This window comes from Macrobrachium rosenbergii, chromosome 12, assembly GCF_040412425.1.
Source record: "Macrobrachium rosenbergii isolate ZJJX-2024 chromosome 12, ASM4041242v1, whole genome shotgun sequence".
NCBI classification, from domain to species: domain Eukaryota; kingdom Metazoa; phylum Arthropoda; class Malacostraca; order Decapoda; family Palaemonidae; genus Macrobrachium; species Macrobrachium rosenbergii.
Window position 1 is genome coordinate 102,330,973 of NC_089752.1, and position 26,631 is coordinate 102,357,603.

General features: G+C 38.9%; 1 protein-coding gene across 1 annotated transcript in view; it reads right to left on the reverse strand.

Moving 5' to 3' along the window:
- The window catches only part of LOC136844161 (uncharacterized), a 340,577-nt gene that overhangs the window by 249,335 nt on the left and 64,611 nt on the right, over positions 1-26,631 (reverse strand). Inside the window, exons 5-7 of the mRNA XM_067113178.1 lie at positions 20,836-21,063; positions 9,303-9,428; positions 3,492-3,618 (exon numbers count right to left, since the gene is read on the reverse strand). Of these exons, the coding sequence (XP_066969279.1) occupies positions 3,492-3,618; positions 9,303-9,428; positions 20,836-21,063 (481 nt within the window). The remainder of the gene's footprint in view (positions 1-3,491; positions 3,619-9,302; positions 9,429-20,835; positions 21,064-26,631) is intronic.

Below are 26,631 nucleotides of genomic sequence, written 5' to 3' on the forward strand. Positions count from 1 at the left end.
AGAGGGGGAGACGATAGACCTTCCGGATGTCAGATGCACTTCTTCTGACTATCACAGAAGATCCGACAAGCAAGAGTCGCTCCAGACTAAAACTGCATTCTCGATGTGGAAGTCACAGCGATTCCTGAGACATACCTGAAGAGAAAGGCATTCAGAGACAACAAGACCTTGGAATTAAAAAGAGAGAGAGTGACTTCTCCCTAAGAGGCTTCTTCAAGTGGGTACCAGCTGTTCCATGTTGGACAGGAACACCTCTACTTCAGCATTTTGTACCCTCGATGATGCATAATTGCCGACACTGGAGACACGAGTTAGAAGCAACAAGTTCGTTATACTGGCCACATCCCCTGAACCATGAGCAGCCACACTAATCATAGCCTGCTGTGACGCTACTGCTGATGACGGCTACACGAAATTGACCATGGAGGAGATGTCCTCCTCCCTAAAAGACTGTTGCAGAGCGCAAAAGGCGCCCTCAACAGAACCCTCTCTGAATGTCCTGATAGTGAGGCGGAAGCTTTAAAAGGAAGTCCCTCCTCTTCTTGCTAAAGAATGTTGTACAGTCAGATGAAATGTTAACCTGGTATGCCAGTCCCATTGAAACCGAAGTGATGAGGTGTTAGGCAGTACAGGATCGGAGGGAGTATATCCATCTTGTTTGGGAAAACCCTATCAACCTGGACCACAACCACATAGAGTGGGACAAGACCTCTGACTGGCTGCGAAAGGTGTCCTCCAAGATACAAGAAGGTGATAAAGAAGGTGATAAAGAAGACAGATCCGTTAAAAGTACCCCTTCCCTTAACCCCGAAGAGAGAGAGAGAGAGAGAGAGAGAGAGAGAGAGAGAGAGAGAGAGAGAGAGAGAGAGAGAGAGAGAGAGCGAGCCGTTGAAGCTCTAATATCACAGGGTTGAACCAAGGAAGCCTTTGCTCTGCTGAGTTAAAAGCCAAGAAAACAGGATGAGCAAACAAAGACCCCAAAGAGCCCTCCGAAAAATGGACAAAAAAAGAAGACTGAGTAAGGACAATGGAAGAAGGCTTAGAAGAAAATGGGGAAAAAGGAAAATTCTGTAGCAGCCCAAGAGACCATAGATTTCAAAGAAAGAAAATTGACTGATTCTGTTCCTCCCCCCACCCTCTGATAATCTTAACAGACATCACTAGCAAATTCAGAAAATTCTTTAAGACATTATCATGAATATTGGAAAACCCAAAATTAAGAATTGCCTAACTACAATCTATAACCTTTAGAGGGACCCAACAAATCTGCATTACATTCAGCAACACTGAAAATTCGATCGCCAGAATTAACACCATTGCAAGACGAAAGAAATTTTAACCCCTGAAGGAAAAGAAAACTTTCCAAGAAGAAGGAGTATTCAAGGAAAAACAAAACAAATTCAGAAACAGATACATCAGAAACCAAATCTGAATGACCCTCCACGGATCTGGAAACCTTTTGTTGCAAAGAGTATGAAGCAGGAAATAAAACCGACGACTTATCTAAATGAGAGGTCTAAACATTAGCGACCCCAATCCAACCTGCACCTAAAGAAGACTGCAGTTCAACTACTCTTCCTGAATACTTCCTAAAGTAGTATTCCTACTCGTCTGAGTGACTCCTAATTCTAAATCCATCTTAGAACTTACGCTTTTAGAGGGAAGGGGGAAATCTGCTGCCAGCACTCTCTGCTCCGCACTGGGGGGGGCCAGCAGATCCTACCTTCGAGGTTTGCGGTTCTCCATGGCCCCTGGTAACCGTTAGGGCTGGTTCTGGAGCAGGCAGGGGGGCTGAAAAAGAACGATTAGTATCTACAACACTAGTTTCCTTTAATTTAGTCATAAAGCTTGAAAAATAGACTAGACATACTAGCTGATAACTTGTCCTCTTAACTTTTTGAATAATTCTTCCATCTGATCTACCGACCAAGACTCACCACCTATCTGACTGATACTACACTGCATCTTCCTTCATAAAATACAAACAGAATGTCGATCGTGTTTGAGGGTACTCATCCTACGCTTGCAGGACCGATGAGCATCAGCATCTCCAGCAGTAGAAGGCTCTATCGTCGAAGATGTAAACGAAGTGGAAGCATTGCACTAGCAGACGGCGAAGTCTTCTTGTTTGACTTATCCAATCGAGTCCAAAGTACCAATCCCAAAGTCAAAACCAGGAGAGAAGTTCCAAATCCAATAAAAAAAGTATCAATCCAAGAGATAAGGCGTTGAAAACAGTCCAAATCGTAATCTGATGTCCAAATTCTTTAAATGGGGGTCAGGCTAAATGACCAAAAGTTCACCTGATGTGGGACACACCCACACAGCATGGGAAGCAAAAAGCAATTGTGGATCTCGGCCTCACTTGGCCGGGACTTGCAGCAGCGTTGCCAACGGTACTTCAGGCAAAACATTTGACAGTTAATTACCCACTTAGTGGGTAAAAGCTATGGGGATGTAGTTCGGGCTGCTAGGTGACCAGGGCTAATTCAGGTGTTCAGGGAGTGTATTGCAATACTTACCTTCAGTAAATAACAAACAGGTTTAAAAATTTTCTGTCCTCCATAACTTTATTACAAGCCAGGAAAACTCTCACCTATCAATCAATAAAAATTATTTTTCCTATTAAAGGTAACCTTGTGGTTGAGAGGTTTCTACATTTCCCTCCTCAGTTAATTAGAGCTCAACCCAAGCAACAACTATTTGAAAATTTAATTACTGGATCAATTTCAAATTTCATGAACTATTTATCATAGATTAGTGCTTTGCCCATGATCAACATCACTCATTTCACCAGTGTTTTTATACTTAGTCATCACAGCGCAAACTAAGAACATTTACTTACACTGTAAGATTAAATGGTCTTAGGAAAAAGAACAACTGCCAAAAATATTTTGAAAGTATTTTGACAATGTAACTGACAAAGTGAGTTATTGTTGCTCAGACTAAGTCAGTGTCCATCCCAAAAAGTTGTCTAAATAATAAAAACACAAAAATAGGACACAATTTTTTTTTACTCTTTACATTTCTATGATATACATCAAGGTTAAATCATGAAAAACATCTTTCTTATTTACAAATCCTTTTCTAAATAAAATGTGTCCAATGAAAATATGCACTACAGTGAACCCCCCGTATTCGTGGGGGATGCGTCCCACACCCCCCCACAAATAGCTAAAATCCGCGAATACTTAAAACTTAGAACTGCCCAATTTGATAGTTTAAACACAGAAAAACCCTGTAAAAATGCATATACCCAAGTATTTTAATAGTTTTATCACAAAAAGTGCATTTATTCATGAAAATTATATGAAAATACAGTAATTAGTGAATATTTCTCAGTGAAAAATACAGCGAACGGGTGAATTTTCCACGAATAATGGCTAGATATGTTCCACAGAGAAACCTGCGAATGCGTGAGTCCACAAATCATGAGAAGGCAAATACGGGGGGTTTACTGTATAATAAATATGACATAATCATTATAATACCTTAACTTTTTAACAAGAAGACTGTCAGAATCATCCTTATTATGGTGTGAAAGTTGCATGAATTCTTCAGTAAAATGATGAAGAGTTTGAGAAGCTACAGTTGTTGTTGGTACAGTCAGTAAACCACCTGTTAGGATACAGAAAAGAAAGAACGGGTTAAGTAATTTAAGTTAAAATTATGAGAGTTACATGTTATCAAGCTTCTTGTGATAACACTCAAATTAAAATGACAATAGTTTCATTCTCTGGTCTATGACAAATCTGCACATTCCAGGAAATTTTATCTTCCACAGCATATTTGAAATTATGTTAGCTAGCATCCACGGCAATTACAGGGTTAGTTAATGATGTTAATATGGGACCCTCATTGAGGGAAGCCCTCATTTTCATCAATAACTCCCTTTCTATCATTCCACCTATCAAAATGGCTGCACAACAAGACCTCAACATAAGACAATTAACCCTTAAACGCCGAGCCTCTATTTACGAAAGTGTCTGCCGTATGCCGGCGGCGTTCCGGAGTTAGCGCCAAAGCGGAAAAAAAGTTTTTTTCAAAAAATCACAGCACACTTAGTTTTTAAGATTAAGAGTTAATTTTTGGCTCCTTTTTTTGACATTGCCTGAAGTTTAGTATGCAACCATCAGAAATGAAAAAAAATATCATTATCATGTATAAATATTGAAATATATGACAGCAAAAAAAAAAAATTTCATATATAATTGTATACAAATCGTGCTGTGAGCAAAATGGTTAAAGCTAATGAGTTATTTTTTCTTTGTATTGTACACTAAATTACGATGATTTTGGTATGTAACAAATTGTAAAACGATCAAAGCAACACAGAGAAAATATTATCACAAAATGATGCATGAATTCATAACGAGCGGACGTAAAAAAAAGTTTTTTTTTTAAATTCACCATAAATCGAAATATTGTGCTAGAGACTTCCCGTCTGTTGCAAAATGAAGGTAATTGATTACATAATACTAGACTGTAAGTATTTTAGCTTACAATTGCATTTTTCGACCATTTCGGTCGAGTTAAAGTTGACCAAAGGTAGAATTTTTTCTATTTATCGTGATTTATATGAAAATATTTCAAAACTGATAAAAGCTACAACCATAAGTTATTTTATATTGTATTCTACATGAAATTGCACACATTTTCATATATAAAACTTTATGTAACGACTAATATAAAACAGTGCAAACATTACGACAAAGTGACGAAAGAATTTCTGAGATGTTCAGCCGAGTTACTGAGCAGACGTAAGGAAAAAGTTTTTTTCAAAAATTCACCATAAATCGAAATATTGTGCTAGAGACTTCCCGTCTGTTGCAAAATGAAGGTAAATGATTGAATATTACTAGAATGTAAGAGTTTTAGCTTACAATTGCGTTTTTCGACCATTTTGGTCGAGTCAAAGTTGACCGAAGGTTGAAATTTTGGCACATCGTGATTTATATGAAAATATTTCATAACTGATAGAAGCTACAACCAGGAGTTATTTTTTGTTGTATTCCACATGAAATTGCACACATTTTCATATATAAAACTTTATGTAACGACTAATATAAAACAGTGCAAACATTACGACAAAGTGACGAAAGAATTTCTGAGATGTTCAGCCGAGTTACCACGGGCGAACATAAGGAAAAAGTTTTTTTCAAAAATTCACCATAAATCAAAATATTGTGCTAGAGACTTCCAATTTATTGCAAAATGAAGGTAATTGATTGAATATTACTAGAATGTAAGAGTTTTAGCTTACAATTGCATTTTTCGACCATTTCTTTCGAGTCAAAGTTGACCGAAGGTTGAAATTTTGGCACATCGTGATTTATATGAAAATATTTCAAAACTGATAGAAGCTACAACCATGAGTTATTTTTCTGTTGTATTCTACATGAAATTGCGCACATTTTCATATATAAAACTTTATGTAACGACTAATATAAAGGGGTGCAAACATTATGACAAAGTGACGAAAGAATTTCTGAGATGTTCGGCCAAGTTACCGTGCGGACGTAAGGAAAAAGTTTTTTAAAAAATTCACCATACATCGAAATATTGCGCTAGAGACTTCCAATTTATTGCAAAATGAAGGTAAATGATTGAATATTACTAGAATGTAAGAGTTTTAGCTTACAATTGCGTTTTTCGACCATTTCGGTCAAGTCAAAGTTGACCGAAGGTTGAAATTTTGGCACTTATCGTGATTTATATGAAAATATTTCAAAACTGATAAAAGCTACAACCATGGGTTGTTTTTTGTTGTATTTTACATGAAATTGCACACATTTTCATATATGAAACTTTATGTAACGGCTAATATAAAACGGAGCAAAAATTACGAAAAAATGACGAAAGAATTCTTAAATTTTCGGCCGAGTTACCGTGCAGACGTCAGGAAAAGTTTTTTCAAAAATTCACCATAAATCGAAATATTGTGCTAGAGACTTCCAATTTGTTGCAAAATGAAGGTAAATGATTGAATATTACTAGAATGTCAGAGTTTTAGCTTACAATTGCGTTTTTCAACCATTTCGGTCGAGTCAAAGTTGACCGAAGGTTGAAATTTTTTGTAGTTGACATACGGTACGTCCGTTCGTCACCCGACATACAATTTTAGTCGACTTACGATACGTCCAGTCGGCGTTTAAGGGTTAAGCTCATTCCAGGTTGAGCCTCAGACTGAGCATAACAGGTGTACGATTCAATTCTGTCTCTCTCTCTCTCTCTCTCTCTCTCTCTCTCTCTCTCTCTCTCTCTTTAAGTGTAATGTAAGACGTATTTGAAATGACATTACTGTAAGTGTTTTTGGATGATGGATAGAGCATACTGTACAATTTCTAAAATATTTGCTAATTATTTTAACTTTATTTTTCAGTCTGCTTTTACTGGACAATAAAATAAAAATAATTAGCGAATATTTTAAATATTGTACAATATTTAAAATATATCTTACATTACCCTGAGAGAGAGAGAGAGAGAGAGAGAGAGAGAGAGAGAGAGAGAGAGAGAGAGAGAGAGAGAGAGAGAGAGAGCGAATCGTACACCCGTTATGCTCAGTCAGGGGCCCAACCTAGAATGAGCTTAACAAATACATTGTAAATCATAATAAGTACACTGTAAATTATTTTTATCATAAAAATCAGTATTTAGTCAAGAACACAATACAGTATGAAAAAATTCAGTAATTAGTAAATAAATACTGTTGCTCTAAGAAAAAAAGCAAACTAGTGATAATTTTAGAGATACAGTCCATAGAAAAAATCCAAGATCAGTGAAAGTTCCCACAAAAAAGTGAAAGATATGTTCCATAAAAATCCGCAACAAAATGAAGCATGGAAAAGTGAAGCATGAAAATGCAGGGTAGCGCTGTACCATAGAAGAGTTAAGTACAGGCAGCCCCTGGTTATCGGCGGGGTTCCGTTTCTGAGAGTGTGATGATAACCGAAAATCGGTGATTTTCAGGGGTTATCGGTGCTGAAGAGCGCCGATTTTCGGTTATCGGCGCCAATAAGCGGAAATCGGCCATTTTCAGTGCCATAAAACCGGATCGCTGTTAACCGAGCCCGCCATTAACCGGGGACTGCCTTATAGCTTAGTTTAACCAGACCACTGAGCTGATTAACAGCTCTCCTAGGGCTGGCCTGAAGGATTAGATTTATTTTACATGGCTAAGAACCAATTGGTTACCTAGCAACGGAACCTACAGCTTATTGTGGAATCCGAACCACATTATAGCGAGAAATGAATTTCTATCACCAGAAATAAATTCTACTTATTCTTCGTTGGCCGGTCAGAGATTCGAACTCGTGGCCAGCAGAGTGCTAGCTGAGAACGGAACCCACCCGCCCAACTTGGAACACTTAACCTATCAAAGAAATAGCAAAAGAAACTGTGACTATGGCAAAGATGGCATGTGGGGATGAGAAGGATCTTTGGGGAAATTCAAGATTTAATAGATACCACACCATAAGATTTGACAGAGAGGGACTTCATGGATCTGGACAAACAGATGCAATACCAGAAAAAGAAGCCAAAAAATGCATGTAAGCACTGCAAACCTCACCAAATAATACGGAAAACATTTGCTGCAGCACAAATGCTTATCAAGTAAAGATGAAGAAGCAAATAAATCCAAATATGATGCACTGTAATACAAAAAGTATAAAATACACGAGTTAGTGTAAATATCACAAAGAAACCACACACTTTCTAAAGGAATGACAAAGGGTACAAAATACACTAATAAAAAATCAATTACTAAATTTCTATTATCACTACTTATTTTCTAATGCTGAGTGAAAAAGTGCGTAAGCAACTAAGCAATTATACGTAAGGCAACAAGTTAAGCTTGAAAGAATCTTACACCTTACAGAGACAATAAATCCTAAAACTTAATAACCTACACCTGATGTTAGCAGTAAATCAAATCAAAGTTAACTTTTTAAAGAACATGCCAACTGGCCTGGTGTTCATAAACTTGCTAACTAGCTTAACAAACCTAATAGACTTGAAAGCATAACACCTATAGTTTTTCCAAACAAGACAGCCAGTGCCTACATAAATTTCTTGGTAAACAACCATCCTACTTGATTGGATAACTTTCCAATCCTGTTGTCCACCTTCTATCTCCAAAAAACAGAGGAAAAACTCACTGATCATCTCATTATATGATAAGAATAGACATAACTCACAAAGGAAATCAGCAGAGAAATTAAAAAAATCTTTAAAAAAAGTTGCAATTACCTTAAACATTTAGGGATTCCATGATAGTAGTTGTCCTTAATGACTGACAAGTCATGAAACAAAGCTGCTAGAGATAAGGGAACTGACTCACACACATATGCAAGACTACTGGTGACTGCTGTTTTCTTTCTCTCTTTGTAAAGGTTAACAAAGCACCTGGGACGAATTTTGTGACACAAAATGGCTAATTGTCAAAAATGGGATTGTGACAATACCAACTGAAATATCAAGAAAGAAAATGGTCATCATATTTTTGAAATCACTGGAAAACATGAATAAGTTACTAAGAATTACTTGGTGAGTAACCTGTGATGATAACCATAACATAAATTGTAGTAGTTTTTTATGTAAGTATTAGATATTTCAACTTTCAATCTAGGCAGCTACTGTCACCCTATATAAAAACTTTAATATAGAATTTGTAAATATTCTTAAAATATACATTCATTAAAATACACTTTGTAATCTGTTAAGACTTACAGTACTGGGTTACAGGAATAAAAGCCGAGTTAACTTTTAAAAAAGCTGAAAAAATGGGCAGAAAATGACTGACTAAAAGCAAAAATATCATGTACCATACATAGGAAAAGACACTGTGATACATTTACAATTAGACCAGTAAAACCAAAAGCTGTGCAGAAAGATATGGCAAATTTCCCACACATGAGAAAAGATCGTTCTCACTCAGTAACCAACATTGTTACCTCACTGGTAATTTTATAAATCTGAAATGATCAACACCCTCCACCAGTGACAGAATAAATATATAAAAAATACTGTATAAAGTGATTTGTATATGTATCAATAATATAAATAACCTCTCAGACAGTCTAACAAATGTAAATTTCTAGTGCTCAAGATAGAGAAGAATAATATACTTACAATTTCTGTGCAAACATATCCATTATATTACAGTTACAGAATGCAAACTAATTTCTTATATTATTAAATAGTGGGACATTAATGAGACCTTTCAAATTTCAAGAAATTTTAATAACACTTTTAAAAGCATACCACAACAAAATCAGTGTAATGCATAAATTTTTCCTTACCATTAGGACTTAACTGGTACATTGCCACTAAGGGTGAATCCAATTCCAGAGTCCAGAGCAAAGAACCTGTTCTCTGATCAATTGTCAACACAGAACCTTCTCCAGTTGAAGTATAATGTACAAGATCTGTAAAATATCAAATACTGAAATACAGACCAAACATAATTAAAATAATTATCTTTTCATGCAAAGTAAGTGATTAAAATTACCCCATTTTCATAGTCAACAAAATCCCAAGCCCTTCAGTCCTATTAAAAAGAAATAGACTGAAAGTAAGTCAATCTGTGAATAAATCTCTTAAATTGAATAACCGTAGAATATACAGTATAGTTTAGGCTAGAAATTACATGGAATCACTCTTAGCTGGGGATATTCTGAATGCTCAGGAGAAAATTACACTATCTAATTAGTTGAGGGGCACTAGGTTAGAATGAGTCAACCCCCAGTATTCGCATGGGATGTGTACCACTATCCCCTGCAAATAGCTAAAATCCACAGATACTTAAAACCCCTCTAAAAATGCTTATAACCGCCTTTTTTGATGGTTCAAAACATCGAAAAACCCTCTAAAAATGCTTATACATACCTGAATATTTTAGTATTTTTATCACAAAAGTGCATTCAGTCACGAAAATTATATGAAAATCCAGTAATTTGTGAATATTTCTCAATGAAAAATACCGTCAATAGGTGATTTTTCTGCGAATAATGTGTATATATGTTCCACAGAGAAATCTGCGAATCGATGAAGTCGCGAATCTGGAACCGCGAATAGGTGGGGGGTCCACTGTATTTGCTTCACCACAAAGTCATTCCTTACAATTAGAATATATAAAAACATGACCAAGGAAAGAAAAAACTTTTTAATCATAAACTCAGAACATCAAATCTACCCACCCATTTTCTTTAATTCATAAGCCTTCCCCCAAAACCCCACCCACACACACACACACTGACTACCTGCCAGTCAATCATTCCTGTGCTTTTGACTTGAAAGGGAGAAAAATATATGGGGTAGAAAATAAATACAGTATATGGAGTTCGGAATTGGGAAAAATTGCAAATCTTTAAAGTAATTTGTATTTTTCCTAACATACAAACCTGAAGTTCTTTACTAGCTTGTGTATGTGAGCTGGAACGGCCGTTTAATTTTTAAACAAGATCGTTAACTCTCAACAGGTAGGGGGAAACCCCACCCAAATGTCGGTATGAACTTCACTTGCCTTCTGGGTTAGGGTGCCAGAGTGAGGGGTGGCTGAGGTGGGCTGTTAATGTAATGGAGCTTAAGGTTTGTATGTTAGGAAAAATAGCAAATTATTAAAGTAATAATTTGTATAGTATTTTTCATAATAAAAACCTGAAGTTCTTTACATACAATTTAGCTTGCAAACATGAGCTGGAGCTGGAACAGCTGCTTAACTTTCACACAAGGCTGTTAGCCATCATCAAGACTGGAGAAGCCCCACCCACTGGTCAGTAAGCACTCCACTTTGCCTTCTGGCCTGGTACTAGAGTGAGGGGTGGCTGGGGTGGGCAGTTAATGTAAAGAACTTCAGGTTAAGAAAAATACAAATTACTAAAAACATGCTATTTCTTCCTACACAAATACAAATTTTTGTTTTTTACATAGGAGACTTACCAACTGGTGGGAGGAATCTGGGTATTCTCTGAACCAACTAGTTAGTTCTACCAACCTGGGAAAATCTTCCTGGTCTGGAAGAGCAGAGGAAGATATCCAGCACCTTTAGCCTGTTTGAACTGATGGGATGTTGTAAATGCTAGAATTCTGAACACAAGGTAATGAACTTGCTTTCATTACTTTGGTGGAGGCTGAAAGAACCAGTATGTGTCGAAGACAATAAAACATGCTATGAAACCCAATGGATTTGTCTACCCCTCTCTCCCTTTGTCAAAAGAGAGAGGGGACATAAATCCAATCAATCTACAATGGATGCTCTGTCATGCAACTCACCTGCAGTCCTCATCCATCCAGCACGTACCGGCTCACAACCTGACTATCTGTCCTAAGTGAGAGAAAGGCGAAGAGAAAAAGAAGACCAGTCACTCATACTCTCTCTCGCTCACCGAATAAATTAGGCGAGATATTACTTGTCCCCTTAAGGGAGACAGGTGAACTACACTTGTTGGGCAGCCACCACAGGACCCAAGGAAAAAGTGTCCAAGGACTTGTGGGCAATATCCTGAAGATAGAATGAAGTGACTGTTGTCTGACATGGCCACAAACCTCCTTGCAACACCTATTGAACTGAAAGGTTCTGCTGTCGGAATAGGAGGGATAAGGTGATGCCCCTGACTTCGTGATCTCTTTCCCGGACCAGGAGTACCCCAGTGAGTTGTCAAGTTCTCTTAAGATAGTACCGCAGCAACCTAACAGGACACAGTAACATCTCATCCAGATCACTCCCAACAAAGTCCTCTTGGGAGGGGATCAAAAAGGATTCAAATCTGGTGTCAGAGACTGACAGATTCTGAGTCTTCGCATCAAATTACACGATACAGTCGAGTGTAATTGACCTCAATCCCTTCAAGAGCTTGACATTAAAGGAGCAGCCATGTACCTGGCTGACTGAGTGTGCTACTACCCACTTGTGCACCTGCACCACCATCCTGTGAAGCTGGAAGGACACCAGTCCTTTCTTGTTGACATATGCCACCACCATGGTGTTGTCCCTCACCAACACCATAGAGTGCCCCATCACCCTATCATGAAACTCCTGAAGGGCCAGGAATGTGGCTTTCAGTTCCAGGATATTGACGTGAAGAAGCTTTTGTTCTGGTCTCACACACCTGACACTGATAACTCATCCAAGTGTGTTGCACTCCTTGGTTGATGCATCTGACAACAGAAGCATCTCGGAAGGGGATTTGGCACTCCTATCAAGAGATTCCTGTTGTTTAGCCACCAACTCAAGTCTCTCCTTACTTCCTCAGAGAGAGAATCTCTCACAGGAGACCAGAACTTTAGCCTCCATTAACCCTTAAACGCCTGTTGGACGTAGCAAACGTCGACTAAAATTGTCTGTTGAATGCCGAGTGGACGTAGCAAACGTCGACTACAAAATTTTCCAACTTCGGTCAACTTTGGACTCGACGAAATGGTCGGAAAAACGCAATTGTAAGCTAAAACTCTTACATTCTAGTAATATTCAATCATGTACCTTCATTTTGCAACAAATTGGAAGTCTCTAGCACAATATTTCGATTTATGGTGAATTTTTGAAAAAAACTTTTTTCTTACGTCCGTGCGGTAACTCGGCCGAAAATTTAAGAAATTCTTTCGTCATTTTGTCATAATTTTTGCACTGTTCTATATTAGCCGTTACATAAAGTTTTATATATGAAAATGTGCACAATTTCATGTACAATACAACAGAAAATAACTCATGGTTGTAGCTTTTATCAGTTTTGAAATATTTTCATATAAATCACGATAACTGCCAAAATTTCAACCTTTGGTCAACTTTGACTCGAACGAAATGGTAAAAAAACACAATTGTAAGCTAAAACTCTTACATTCTAGTAATATTCAATCATTTACCTTTATTTTGCAACCAATTGGAAGTCTCTAGCACAATATTTCGATTTATGGTGAATTTTTTTAAAAACTTTTTCCTTACGCCCACGCCAGAAATTCTTTAAATCACGTTGTCGTAATGTTTGCACTATTTTATATTAGTCGTTACATAAAGTTTTTATATATGGAAATGTGCGCAATTTCATGTAAAATACAACAGAAAATAACTCATGGTTGTAGCTTCTATCAGTTTTGAAATATTTTCATATAAATCACGATAACTGCCAAAATTTCAACCTTCGGTCAACTTTAACTCGACCGAAATGGTAAAAAAACGCAATTATAAGCTAAAACTCTTACATTCTAGTAATATTTAATCATGTACCTTCATTTTGCAACAAACTGGAAGTCTCTAGCACAACATTTCGATTTATGGTGAATTTCTGAAAAAAAACATTTTTTCCTTACGTCTGCGCGCAGTAACTCGGCCGAACATCTCAGAAATTCTTTCGTCATGTTGTCGTAATGTTTGCATCGTTTTACATTAGTCGTTACATAAACTTTTATATATGAAAATGTGTGCAATTTCATGTAGAATACAACAGAAATTAGTTCATGGTTGTAGCTTTTATCAGTTTTGAAATATTTTCACATAAATCACGATAACTGCCAAAATTTCAACCTTCAGTCAACTTTAACTCGACCGAAATGGTCAAAAAACGCAATTGCAAGCTAAAACTCTTACATTCTAGTAATATTCAATCGTTTACCTTCATTTTGCAATAAATTGGAAGTCTCTAGCACAATATTTCAATTTATGGTGAATTTTTTAAAAAAACATTTTCCTTACGTCTCTTGCTGGTAACTCGGCCGAACATCTCAGAAATTCTTTTGTCTCGTTGTCGTAATATTTGCACCGTTTTATATTAGTCGATACATAAAGTTTCATATATGAAAATGTGCACAATTTCATTTACAATACAACAAAAAATAACTCATGGTTGTAGCTTTTATCAGTTTTGAAATATTTTCATATAAATCACGATAAATAGAAAAAATTTGACTTTCGGTCAACTTTAACGCGACCGAAATGGTCGAAAACTGCAATTGTAAGCTAAAACACTTACAGTCTAGTAATATTCAATCAATTAGCTTCATTTTTCAACAAACGGGAAGTCTCTAGCACAATATTTCGATTTATGGTGAATTTTTGAAAAAAAAATTTTTACGTCAGAGCGTTATTTAATTCATGCATCATTTTGTGATAATATTTTCTCTGTGTTGCTTTGATCGTTTTAAAATTTGTTATATACCAAAATCATCGCAATTTAGTGTACAATACAACTAAAAAAAATTAAGTCATTAGCTTTAACCATTTTGCTTACAACGTGATTTGTATACAATTATATACGAGTTTTTTTTTTTCGCTGTTATATATTCCAATATTTATATATGATAGATATTTTTTTTCATTTCTGATGGTTGCATACTAAACTTCAGGCAATGAAAATAAAAATGAGCCAAACTAAGCGTGCTGTGATTTTTTGAAAAAAACTTTTTTCCCGCTTCGGCGTTAACTCACCGAACGCCGCCGGCATACGGGAGACGTTTTTGTAAATAGGGCTTCGACGTTAAAGGGTTAAAGAGAGAAGAGGTGAAGCTGCCCATGAGGGACCAGCTTCTCCAACAACAGGTGACCCAAAACGACTTGCCACTGCTGAGCAGGTTGTTCCTGTTGAGACAGGAACTTCTGCACTTCCTCCCTAAACTTGCTGATTCAAGAATCTGAAGGGAAAATCTCACTGCTACCAAACCTATCAGCATGCCTAGGTACTTTGCCCTCCTCTTGGGCGTGAGCTCCAACTCCTCGAAGTTTATCACCACAATCACCACACCAAGATTGTAGCAAAACTCGAAAAGGCGATCCCTGTCCCGAAACAACCAAAGCAACAAACTGACCAGGGCCAGCCAATCACCCAGAACAGAATAGGATATAGAATTTAGGTCTAAGGCCAAGCGCTGGGACCTATGAAGTCATTCAGGGCTGAAGTGGAAATTGACAGTAAGAATGTCTGAAAGGTGTAACAGGAGGAAAACCCCACAGTTACATTAGGAAACAATCTTTAGAGGGGGTGCAAAGTCAGATGGAAGAGAATATGAATGAAGGTACAGTAAAAGAAATGAGAGAGGTTGCAGCTAGGGGCTGAAGAGACACTGTAAAGACCCTTAAGTAATGCCTACAGTGCACCTCATGAGGTGCACTAACGGCAATACTCCCCTACTAGGAGCCAATCATCCAGGTACCTCAATAGACGTATCTCATGTGAATGGGTCCAGGCTGAGATCAGTGTGCACTTGAGTGAGCACCTGGGGGAGCAGCTGAGAGCCTGAAACTAAGTGCCCTGAACTGAAACACCATTCCCCATAGGGTAAAGCTGAGGTGCTTCAGAGAGGACCAATGGAAGGGTATTTGAAAATGTGCAACCTTTAGGTCCACCCAAAGCAAGAACTTGCTCTCTTTGATGGAATCCAGAACTGAACAAACAGTTTCCATCTTGAACTGGGTCTGATGAATTAACCAGTTCAACGGAGAGAGGTCGATGACTGGCCTCCAATCGCCAGTCGACTTCTCCACAAGGAACAGATGGCTGTAAAATCCTGGAGATTGATCTTTCAAGACTTCTACAGCGCCTTTCTGAACGAATTCACCTTCTCCCAAAGGGTGCGATCCTTCTGTGAGCCAAGAACATACGCCTGGAACTGGATCAGTTCGAGAGTGAGGAGTGGCAGAAATTTGAAGAGTAGCAGATACTTGATACTCTTCCCAATGGACATTCACTACTTTGCTGCCAAGTTGCCCACTGACTCAACAAGCACCCCACCACCATCAGCAGCAAATGGGGAGAAATGCCACATCTAGCATCCTCCTCCCTTCTTCTTGCCTTGCTCCCTTTCCTAGCACGAGAGGGGGGCTGAAAGGGACATAGATGCACACCTTTTGCTACTGGGGCAGAAGAAGACTAGGTTCCTCTACAACAGGCAGAAGTCTTGGACTTTTTCTGACCCAGAGAGGAAGCACCAGCCTGACCCAAGGGTTTGGACTGCAGTTCCACACAAAAACCAAGAGGTCTTACACACTGCTTGGTGGTCAAGCTTGTTGTTGTTCCCAACTTGAAGCCTTTCCGCAGCCTCTACCTCGCTCAAAAAAAAAAAAAAAAAAAAAAAAAAAAAAAAAAAAGAGGAGGATTCCAGTACCAGTCTGTTCCAGAGTGCCAATGCCCACTCTGGGCCAACAAACCTTGAGAATTGAGACAATAATACATCTTGCCTCTTAAGCACCGGGTTTGCCCACAGGTTTGCTGTCTGATGGGTGAGGTAGGCAATGGCCCTACCTTCAGACAGCATCAGTCACTTGAAAGTGGCATCCTCTCCAGCCATTCACCCTCCCAAAGAGGAAAAGATCCTGGCTGCTGTAAGGGACCAGAGATCCACCCAAGAGACTGTTTGAAGTGCTGATATAGCAGTCAACTCCAGTGCTGCTATATCCGCCTGTGAGAGACCCCCTCCGCATGGAGACGGTTCAGCGCCAACCCAGGACAAAGATGAGTCTAAGTCCAGGTCTACCTGTTTAGTTGGATGGGATTGAGAACAGTCCTGGTCCTGAGCCCCAGCCCTGTCTGGCTCCCGGGTCCCAGAAATCCCAAAGGAGGTAGAGAGGACAGGCAAGCGATCACGAGCTCCCAAGCCCAGCCTGTCAAAGACTGAAGTCTTGCCAGGTGAGCAAGAATGTGGGCGGTCACCAACCCAAAGTGATGACGTCCACATGGGTAAGGGAAAGCTGTACCGCTCAAATGAACATGGGTGAGGGCTGTCCCTCAAGAGTGCTCCAGTCTTCTGAGAAGCCGAAGCTTCTACAAGAGGAAAGACTGAACAGGGGCACTCCTCTTGCTAAGTCTGAGTGACCAGCCCGGGGGTAGGCTGTCACTTTCCCAAGACCCCTGAGCCACTCTTTTTCATGAGCAGGAGGGCAGTGAGGGAGCAACTGCCTGCTCTCTTCTCACCTTCTCTTACTGGGCTGTGCTGGCAGCCTGGCCTAGGTCCATAGACCAGGAACCCTTGCTGGCCCAGGTGGGGGTATTACCAGAGCCGGTACTGGTACATTGGGGGTCCAGAGAACCCAAGGTAGCGGTTGCATCCTTGTGCTCGGCAACGGGTACCACTAGCCAGAGACCTGTCGGCCCCCTCTGCAGCGAAGGACTGACTGCTGGAAGCTTGACGAGACCTCCTGCTGGGAGATGAAGCAACTTTCTCTTACTAGCCTTGGAAAAAGAAGGGGAGGAGGTGTCAGCACTCGATGACGAAGATGAAGATAAGAAGATGACGACAATTTCCTTTTCCTCCTCTTCAACTTCTTCCTGAGCACAGCTAAGGTCAGCGCCAAAGACAGGGACCTAGGGACACATCACTGACGATACATGAGTAACCAGTGGAGAGACCATGATCCTCAAAGTCAACACAGTTACAGTGGAAGCAGTCACAGGGTATCCCTCCATCGCCTTCAGGTGGTCAATAAGGGAAGAAACACTTGGCTCACCTGATATGCCCAGAGAGGGCCACAGCTCCCAGAGCCCCTCAGCCTCTACATCACCTGAAACAATGATCAGGTTATGAGAGAGCTTTTCCATTCACTATGAAAAAGAGTGTCCCCAAAGAGGGCAACTCCCCCTCAGAGTGCAAAGTGGCTCCCAGAGAGGAACAAGGCTGGACATCTTCCCTCCATCGGTGGCTCTCTACCGAACCAACAGTAGGAGTTGGCATAGGGGAAATTACTCCCTTGGGTGTAGTAACAGCAGGTAGAAATTTGGCAGGTGAAGGAAAGTACCAAAGAGGACTTTTTGTGTCCCTGGCAGTGTACTGCAATCTGATGATACCAGGGAGACCTCTCCCATCTTCTTCCTGCCAAACTTCACCCACTGTTCAGATGGCCAGACACGGCACTCAAAGCATGGACAATTTTGATTGCAAGAAGCACAGAGGGTATTTGCATCTACCTCGATCAAGGAGAGGAACATGTTTACAAGGCCTGTCCACTTCCCTAGGCAGCACCTGAAAACCTGAGGTTCCTCTCTGAGGTTTAAGGCCTAAATGATTGAGGGGTTTGCTGCATGATAATACAAACAATGCAGAGTCCATACAAATACATTCAAAATCAAACAAAAGCAGGAAAAGAAAGTGAACAGCAAGCTGGGCAGCGAGTCTGCAGACATCTGTACATGACGGTGGCCGGAAACAAAGTGAAGTGCATACTTACAAGTGGACAAGGTTTCCCCCTCCCTGTCTACAGTTAATGACCTTGTCTGAAAGTTAAACAGCCATTCCAGCTTGTGTTTGCAAGCTAAATCACACATACAGAGTGAAGGTCTGTATCTGTGTACGAACAAATACAAATTACTCTAAAAAATTGCTATTTGTTCCTACACAAATGCATGCCTTCATTTTTTACATAGGAGACTTACCAAATGATGACAAGGTACTCTCTGAACCAACTGGTAGGTTCCACCTACCTGGAATATATGTTCCAGGTCCAGTGGAGCAGAGGAAGGAATTTCTCACCAGCATGCTGAACAAATGGGATGTCACAGTTGCTAGACTTCTGGGTGTAAAAAAATGAGTTTCCTTTCATTACCTGATGAAGGTTGAAAGAACCAGTATGTGTTGAAAACAATATAATGGCTAATACAACAAATAGGTTTGTTTTATTGTCTGCCCATCTCTCCCCATACCTAGAGAGAGGGGGGACCTGCATCCAGTCAAGCTTAAACATAAAGAAACAATAGACTGGGGCCATGTCGAGTAACCTACATTCCACATCTGTCCAGCAAGTACTGGCATAGCATCATGACTCTCTGCCCTAAGTGCGAGGCAGGAGAAGAGAAAAGGCAGGAGAACAGTCACTTTCTCTCTCACTCGTCCGAATATCTTAGAGGAAATGCAACAATACAGCGCATTTAAAAGTTAGCTTAATACATTACCCTTAAAAAAGAGAAATAAATGGTTGACATAAAAACTGAGATTTGGAAGAGAATTTCTCTCTCTCTCTCTCTCTGTCTCCCCTTCCAACCGATCTATTTTTAGAATCGTCTCAACCTCTTTTTAACAACTTCTTTATTCTGCATCTCTTTCTCTTTGTTCTGAAATCCTTTTTCATGAACAAACAGTGTTTTATATTTTGACTAATACAACTCTTAGTTATTATGTCTCTATGTTTTACAATGTATTTGCAACACTAGCGCATTTACACTTCGTAGATGATACAGGTCAAATTAGATCAATTTAAACTATGTACTGTACAGGTAGACGTACAGAGAATTAATATGTTGTAAAAATGTGTGAGCGCTAACTATGAGAGAGAGAGAGAGAGAGAGAGAGAGAGAGAGAGAGAGAGAGAGAGAGAGAGAGAGAGAGAGAGAGAGAGAGATAAGGGTTGTCCTTACTTAAGAGTGAAATTATTTATCAATTATTATGGAGACTGAGAGAATAACACACGAGAGAGAGAGAGAGAGAGAGAGAGAGAGAGAGAGAGAGAGAGAGAGAGAGAGAGAGAGAGAGAGAGAGATATTGTCCTTACTTGAAATATCAAGTTACATTATTTACGAATTATTATGGGGAGAGAGAGAGAGAGAAAGTTATTCTTATGTTAAATATCAAAAGATGGAAATTCAGTATTAAACTAACTATTAAATGAAATTAAAGTTACTGTATTTTCATTTAAAACTTAGCTTAATACATTACCCTTAAAAAAAGAAATGAATGGTGTGCCTCTCCCCCATTCCACCGATCTATTTTTAGAAGTCTTCTCAACCCCGTTTTTAAAAACTTTTTTATTCTGTCACTTTCTCTTTGTTCTGAAATGCTCTATGTTCTGAAATATTCTATGTCTCTATGTTTTAGAACGGCGCATTTATAGTTTGTAAATGGTACAGGTAAAATTAGATCAATTCAAAATCATCTACTAAACAGTTACAGACATATAGAGAAACAGTGCTGTAATACGTAGGTTGGCTAACTTCAAACAAGAGAGAGAGAGAGAGAGATAACAGTTGTCCTTACTTAGGAGTATGAAATTTTTTATGAATTATTATGGACACACACACACACACACACACACACACACACAGAGAGAGAGAGAGAGAGAGAGAGAGAGAGAGAGAGAGAGAGAGAATTACAAGAAAAATTTGACCACTGATAAGCAACACTCCCCTTCTTGTCATGTTAAATGACATGACTGACAGCTTTTGCCTTCGACCTCCTTCTTACAAAAGAGAGAGAAGACTTTGTTTGTTCAAAATAATACAAATTTTGTAATTACAGTTTTTATTATTATTATTATTATTATTATTATTATTATTATTATTATTATTATTATTATTATTATTATTATTATTATTAATCTTATTTGAAAATTAGCACTTATTATTAGGTAAAAAGTTTATTTATCATACAAATAAACATAACTGTATACATGTACCATAAAAATTCATCTCACTAAAAGAGAGAGTGAGAGAGAGAGAAATTATTACTTTTAATAATATCTAATGTTATTTAATTTACACATAAAAGCTTGAAAACTTATAAATTACATAAAAAATTAAACAAACACTTTTGCTGGGTTTCTCAGTGTTAGCGAATGTTCGCGTGTCTGTGGAAAACTTGTGTATGACCATTAGTTAGGTTCCAATGAAAAATTCATGTCTGTGAATTCGTGCAACTCGAATCGCGCAAGTTCGAGGTATTACTGTACTTAGCACGTTAAAATAGTAACAGTCTTCCGCAAACTTTTTTATTTAACCTTGTAATGTAGTCTTTATGTGTTCACAAATGTAATTACTGTACTTTAAATAGTAGTCTTATAAAAACTAGAATTAAAATAATCTTTCAAAACTGCCCCCCAAAAAAGCTGAGCTTGGGTAGAATAATGTACAACAGTTTCACACTTACCATAATTTTCTACTGCTGATGTTGTTCCTGTAGCATATTCTGAGAAGCTTATGTTCCATTTGTTGCCTGTCGTAGCCTCATAAAGAACAATATTATACAATGTCCGACCAAAGTAAACTGTATTGCGGGATGGCTTTGGGCATTTCCTATCAACACTGCTCATGTCTAGTGTCAATTGCTTCTCACCAGTAATGGAATCCACACCAACCCACGAATCAACCTTTTTGCCTTTTAAAGAAAAAAAAAAAAAGAGAAAGTTTACATTCTAATCTCATCATTAATTGATTGTTACATAGCTACATGTATTACCCTATCAACACTTTCACTAATGTTATGATTGGTTCTAACTTTGTATGAACTTTGAAATGCAACTACTATTAATATGATGTGGATTGAACAACTTTCACTATCCTGAAAATCCCTTAACATTTATATGTAAATTATTTCTGTAATAAAACTATATTTCTTATTCTTTTTGTCTATAAGTTAATGACTGCTAGTTTCAACATTGTCAGATTAGTTCTAAATCTGATTGTTTAGCCATTTTTAGTTTATATATAAAACCTGTAATGTACAATAACATCACAGTCATGCAAACACACTGACACTATAGTAATGCAAACACAATGACACTGTGTTCTTATTCTTGATTTCATTATCATTATTCTCTCTTATTTTCTTTATACACAAAATACCATAGGTGTGAAAAGGAATGTCTACAACTTGACATCTTAAAAGCAGCTTTCATCAGTCAACTTCCTTTGTTCATTAGGAACCCATTAATCATAAATGACCGTACTTTTGTGCAAATGTCTCTCCAGTCATACAAACCATCCTGAAAAATGCAGGTCTAAACCACCCACCAGCATCCTGCAAGGCCTCATTTCTCAAAGCACTTATACTACACTTTATCTTCATACATAACAATAGTGGTTTACAGCACTCTGTAAATTTCTCAAGGGATTTTACTTGTTTGACTTCTGGATTGGTGGCATCATTTACAACAGGCTGTTACCAAAGTAGTGCTTTTCCTTTGTATCCTTAAGTAGGTAATTTCTATTAATCTTTTGCAATCTAGGGATTGATAGTTTGAATTTCTATATGGGCAGTCCCCGGTTATTGGCAGGCTCAGTTATCGGCGATCTGGTTTTATGGCACTTGTCTAGCGATGAAAATCGGCAATTTTCGGTGCTGAAAATCGCCGATTTCTGCTTATCAGCACCAATAATTGGCAACTGGCACCAATACATACCTAACAGAGGTGCTGATAACCACTGAAAATCGCCGATTTTGGTTATCGACAATGTTTGGTTATTGTCATGCCGTCAGAACAGAACCCCGATAACTGGGGACTGCCTGTACTGGGCCTCTTTTCTACCTGTACTATAATTACCATGATTATAATTTCAGTAATGATTGTCAGCTATAGTTTTTGTCTTTTTTTCCAAGTAATGTTTTCTTCAGTGACTCATATTTATTTTCGCAGCTTAGTTCTTTACGGTGTTGATACTGATAAGTCAGCGTTTATGCTTACACTGTGAACTGTTAGTTCCACAGCACTTGTGCATTTGTAGATCTTTAGTAGTGCTGTATTCACTGTGCCCCAGCACACTTGATGTGAGGTGGGACAGGGCACTTGCAGCTTCTTCTTATTTCCTCACTGAATGAGGACCCACAGCTATGCCCCTTAGGCCATGGATAACAGTGTTTCCAGCAGCACACTTCCCCAGTGTGAGTGAATTGGTACCTTGTACAATTTCTTTATGTCCATAGGAGGGCTTAAAAATATCAAGATCCTAAGATGTCTATGGATGTTTCCTTGGATTCCTCATTGTCAAGTCATGCTGTCAGTCAGCCAATAAAAACTAAAGTTTCTTCATTAAGGCTTCAGAGTCTACAATGCTTCCACCTCAGTCAAAGAACACTAAGAGTAACAAGCACAATATATCACCCAAAGCCTTGATTAGCAATATTTTTCTCTTGCTGAAAATTTACTTTCTGTGCTTCTGCCTTCTATCATGGCTTCTTCACTTGTGACTGAGTTCCTGAGGGCTGAGGAATCTTCATTTGTAGACCTCTTAAAGAAGAGGGTGTATTCAGTGTTTCTAGATTAGCCTATGGCCATTACTGGTTCACCTGTGCCTGAGCTGATTGCAGTCTCATCTTATCCTCAGGCCAATCTAGTGTAGCCTCCTGATGTGCACATGATTTCTGCACTGTCACTGTTAGTGTCTCATCGTTTTTGCTAATTGTGACATCAACAGCACCCAAAACTTTCACTACAGTCATGCCTGCAGTTTCAGCTGTGCCTTTGCCTTCAGTCATAACTCTGACTTCTTGTACTTTATACAGCGTGTTTCTTGTACTTTATACAGCGTGTTTGTTGTCGCACCTTCATCACTGCCCTCAGTTACCAAGCATAAGTTGACAGATATCCCCCTCACTCTCAACTCCTGTCCTACAAAGCCTCAGTTGAAACTGAGAGGCGTGGCCAAGATTCCTCCTTCTCTTTATCATATTCTTAAGCACTGTCTCGACAAGAGGTCTTTACCCACCAAAACCTATGAGTAACGAGACCAGCTGTGGGCTTTGTTACCCAACATTCTGTGGCTTCTAACCATTTGCAGCTTCATGTACCTGACCACTCTTGCTCCCCATAAGGCAGTGATAAGTCAAGTTGTTGCTAATCCCACCCCCACCACAAAGTTCTTAGTCCTCTTGAATAGAGAGCAGGTCCAGGTATTATTCAGTCTCAAATCTTCACATTTCCAAACAGGACTTCTCCTGCTCAATGCACATTTGATTGTTCTTGGCCATCCAAGAGCTGTTTTCGGTGGACTAAGGCTAGACTTACTCTGATGTTAAGGAATCAGAATACAGGATTTACAATCTCCCTTTTGCAAAGTTAACTGCTACCATTCAAAAGTCAAGCTACAGTTAAAGGGAAGCAGTTTCAACATTGGTAAGCCTCATCAGTTTTCTTTGTCAGATCAGCACCTTTAGATATTCTACTGCATCAAAGGCTGCTTCTCACTAGCGCAACAGCCTTCAATTCCTATTAAGTCTATTGCTAAGGCTGCCACACCCACTCTACTTCAGTCAATTTCTTGGTTGCTGGCTGAGAGGATTACTTGCAGAATGGTCAGGCCCTGCTGAATTGGCATTTAAGGACTTTTCTAGTCTTCTTTCAGTTGCCAACCTGTAGAAGCTCTGGATCTCTATCCCCTTATATCCTGCATAGGCTTTACTATGAACGGAGCTGTCTTTTTCAACTTGCAAGCTTTGTCATCATCCAAGTCTACCACTCAGCATATGTCTCCCCATTAATCTCAGTACTATTCATACCAGCAACACAGACTTTATGCCCCACAGTGTCAGCTATCCTAGTCCTATCAGCAGTCATACTTCAGTCAGAGAGGGGCCATTCTTACTCAACCCACCAGTGTCAGGTTTTATCACAACCTCAGTCCCACACTTTCCTTTTGGCAATTTGAGACTGTGAGGGTTGTGATGCTATTCCACCAGAAGTCATCTGGCTAAGGAGGTAGAGGAGATAAGAACCTGCTACCCCAATTAGTCATTATGCCTCCAATGGAGGCCTACATTCAAGAGGTTTTGGTGGGCTTGAAAAAAAATAAGACACGGGAGCATTGGGTACCCTACATTCATGAAAACAGTTATTACCTTCCCTTAATAAATGCAGGACCATCACCACTGGTTTGATCCATTACCTTTAAAACCTCATGCTCCAACCCAGAGAAAAGAGCATCTTACACGAGAAGGTTGACTCCATCTTGGAAAAGAGAGTCATCGAAAAAAAAGGCTGCCTACGGTTATTCATCATCTCTTCCTCATTCGGGGGCTTCAGGAGGCTGGAGACTTATTAGACACATCAGACATCTCAGTAAGGTTCTTTATCTTAGTCCTTTTCAATGTCATGGAGTCCATGAGAAGTTGTAGAGAAATGAGACTTCCTCATTTCTCTACACCTGAGGAATGATTATTTTCTAGACCAAATTTACCCACCTTTATGGACGTTCCCCTGTTTTGTATGGTGGTGATGGGCATTTCAGTTCTTGGCCCTATGCTCCAGAGCTTGCACAGCACCTGAAGTCTTCACCAGGACTGTGGTGCACATAGCCACCTGGGGAAACAACTGAGTCTTCATCTCCCTCGCTAACTAGGCAAAAGTCTAATCGTGGCTTCTTTCAAGGAGTTGGATAAGCACCTGGACATCCTTCATGCACTGTACCAGTCTTTGGGACTGCAGGTCAACTTAGAGATCAGAATTTTCCTTACGGCCAGTAACCAATCTACCATCATCTGTCAGAAGTGGTGGAATGAAAGATGAGCCTAACCCATAAATAGATGATGCCAATTCAGTCCACCACATGATGCTGATTAATTCCTTCACGGTTCCTTTTTAAGGAATTACTGTAATTTCCCTCAGCTATATGGTAAATTCTATTCACAGCACAGTGAGACTCAACAAAAATGGGATAGTTTTCATGTAAGTGATTCTATCTCCATGTGCAGAATTTGGTGTTTGTCATGGTAAGCTTGTCTACGTTTATCATTAAACCATGGCTGGTCAACTGCCCTGAATTTGATGACCTTGCTATGGACATACTTTACTAAAATAGCCATAGGCATTTCATTTAACTTCCTCTTGGGATTTGGATCTGATGTAGCATCTAAAATATTAAGTGCCTGACAAGCTTCAATAATGCACTCCCAATCGGCTCTAGATTGCTAAACCATTTTTCCAATGGTGGCATTTGGAACACAATGATTGACAGATATGTCCATCCTAATGGCATAATGGTCAGAAGTGCCCAGGCTTGATGATAGCTGGAACATCTGTGAATATCAGGTCTAATCTGCTGCCAGAAATATGTGTGGGTTCCTCAATTAGCTGGACAAAAACTGGGGGATAAACAGAACTCAAGAAGAGACCAGCCATGTTCGTCTGTGGAATTTAAATTAAGCCACTGCACTGTGCTTTGCACTGCGGTCTCCCACAAATAATGAATAAAGCTTTTGAATCCTGTAACTGAGCCATACTTGTCCTTTCCATGAGACAGTCATAGAATCATCACTATTCGGACTGCTGTAAAGAGAAAATATGCAAACACTGTAGAACTTACTGAAAATCCTAAAACAAAGAATTCACATACTGCAGAACTTACTGAAAATCCTAAGACAAAGAACTCCATGCCAACTACACTCCAAGATTTTCCGACGACAAACAAGTCATCTGGACTTTGTGCATACAGTCATACCTTGGGCATGTGGGATGTTACAACAATAAACAAAGTCAGGGCAATCAAACCTTAGGATTAAAAACTCAACCTTTGACTTGTTACTACTTAGAGGTACTTCAGATAAAAACATCAAATCATAATGATGGGAACAACTCTGGAGATCAAGAATGTATAACCTTAAGCCTCAAGCATTTGAATAAAGTACCCTGCAATTTTTCTTACAGTAGTGCAGCAGGCCCAGGGTTTAGCTCAATGTCTCCCTTAAGAATTAAAATAAACAAATAAAGCTAAAAGCAAACCTAATAAATAGACTCATAACAACAGCAACGTAGTAAAAACCAACCAAGCAACAAACAATAAAATCAATAACAATAGTATCTATGCTATTTACAGTATATTAATTTTATTGAAAGGATGAATAAAGCTGACCATATGTCATTAAAAATGTACTGGAAACAACTAGTCAATAAGGTAGAGCCAGGACATCTTGTAAGGCAAATAAGAAAGTTGCCAGGTTTGCCACAACAACTGG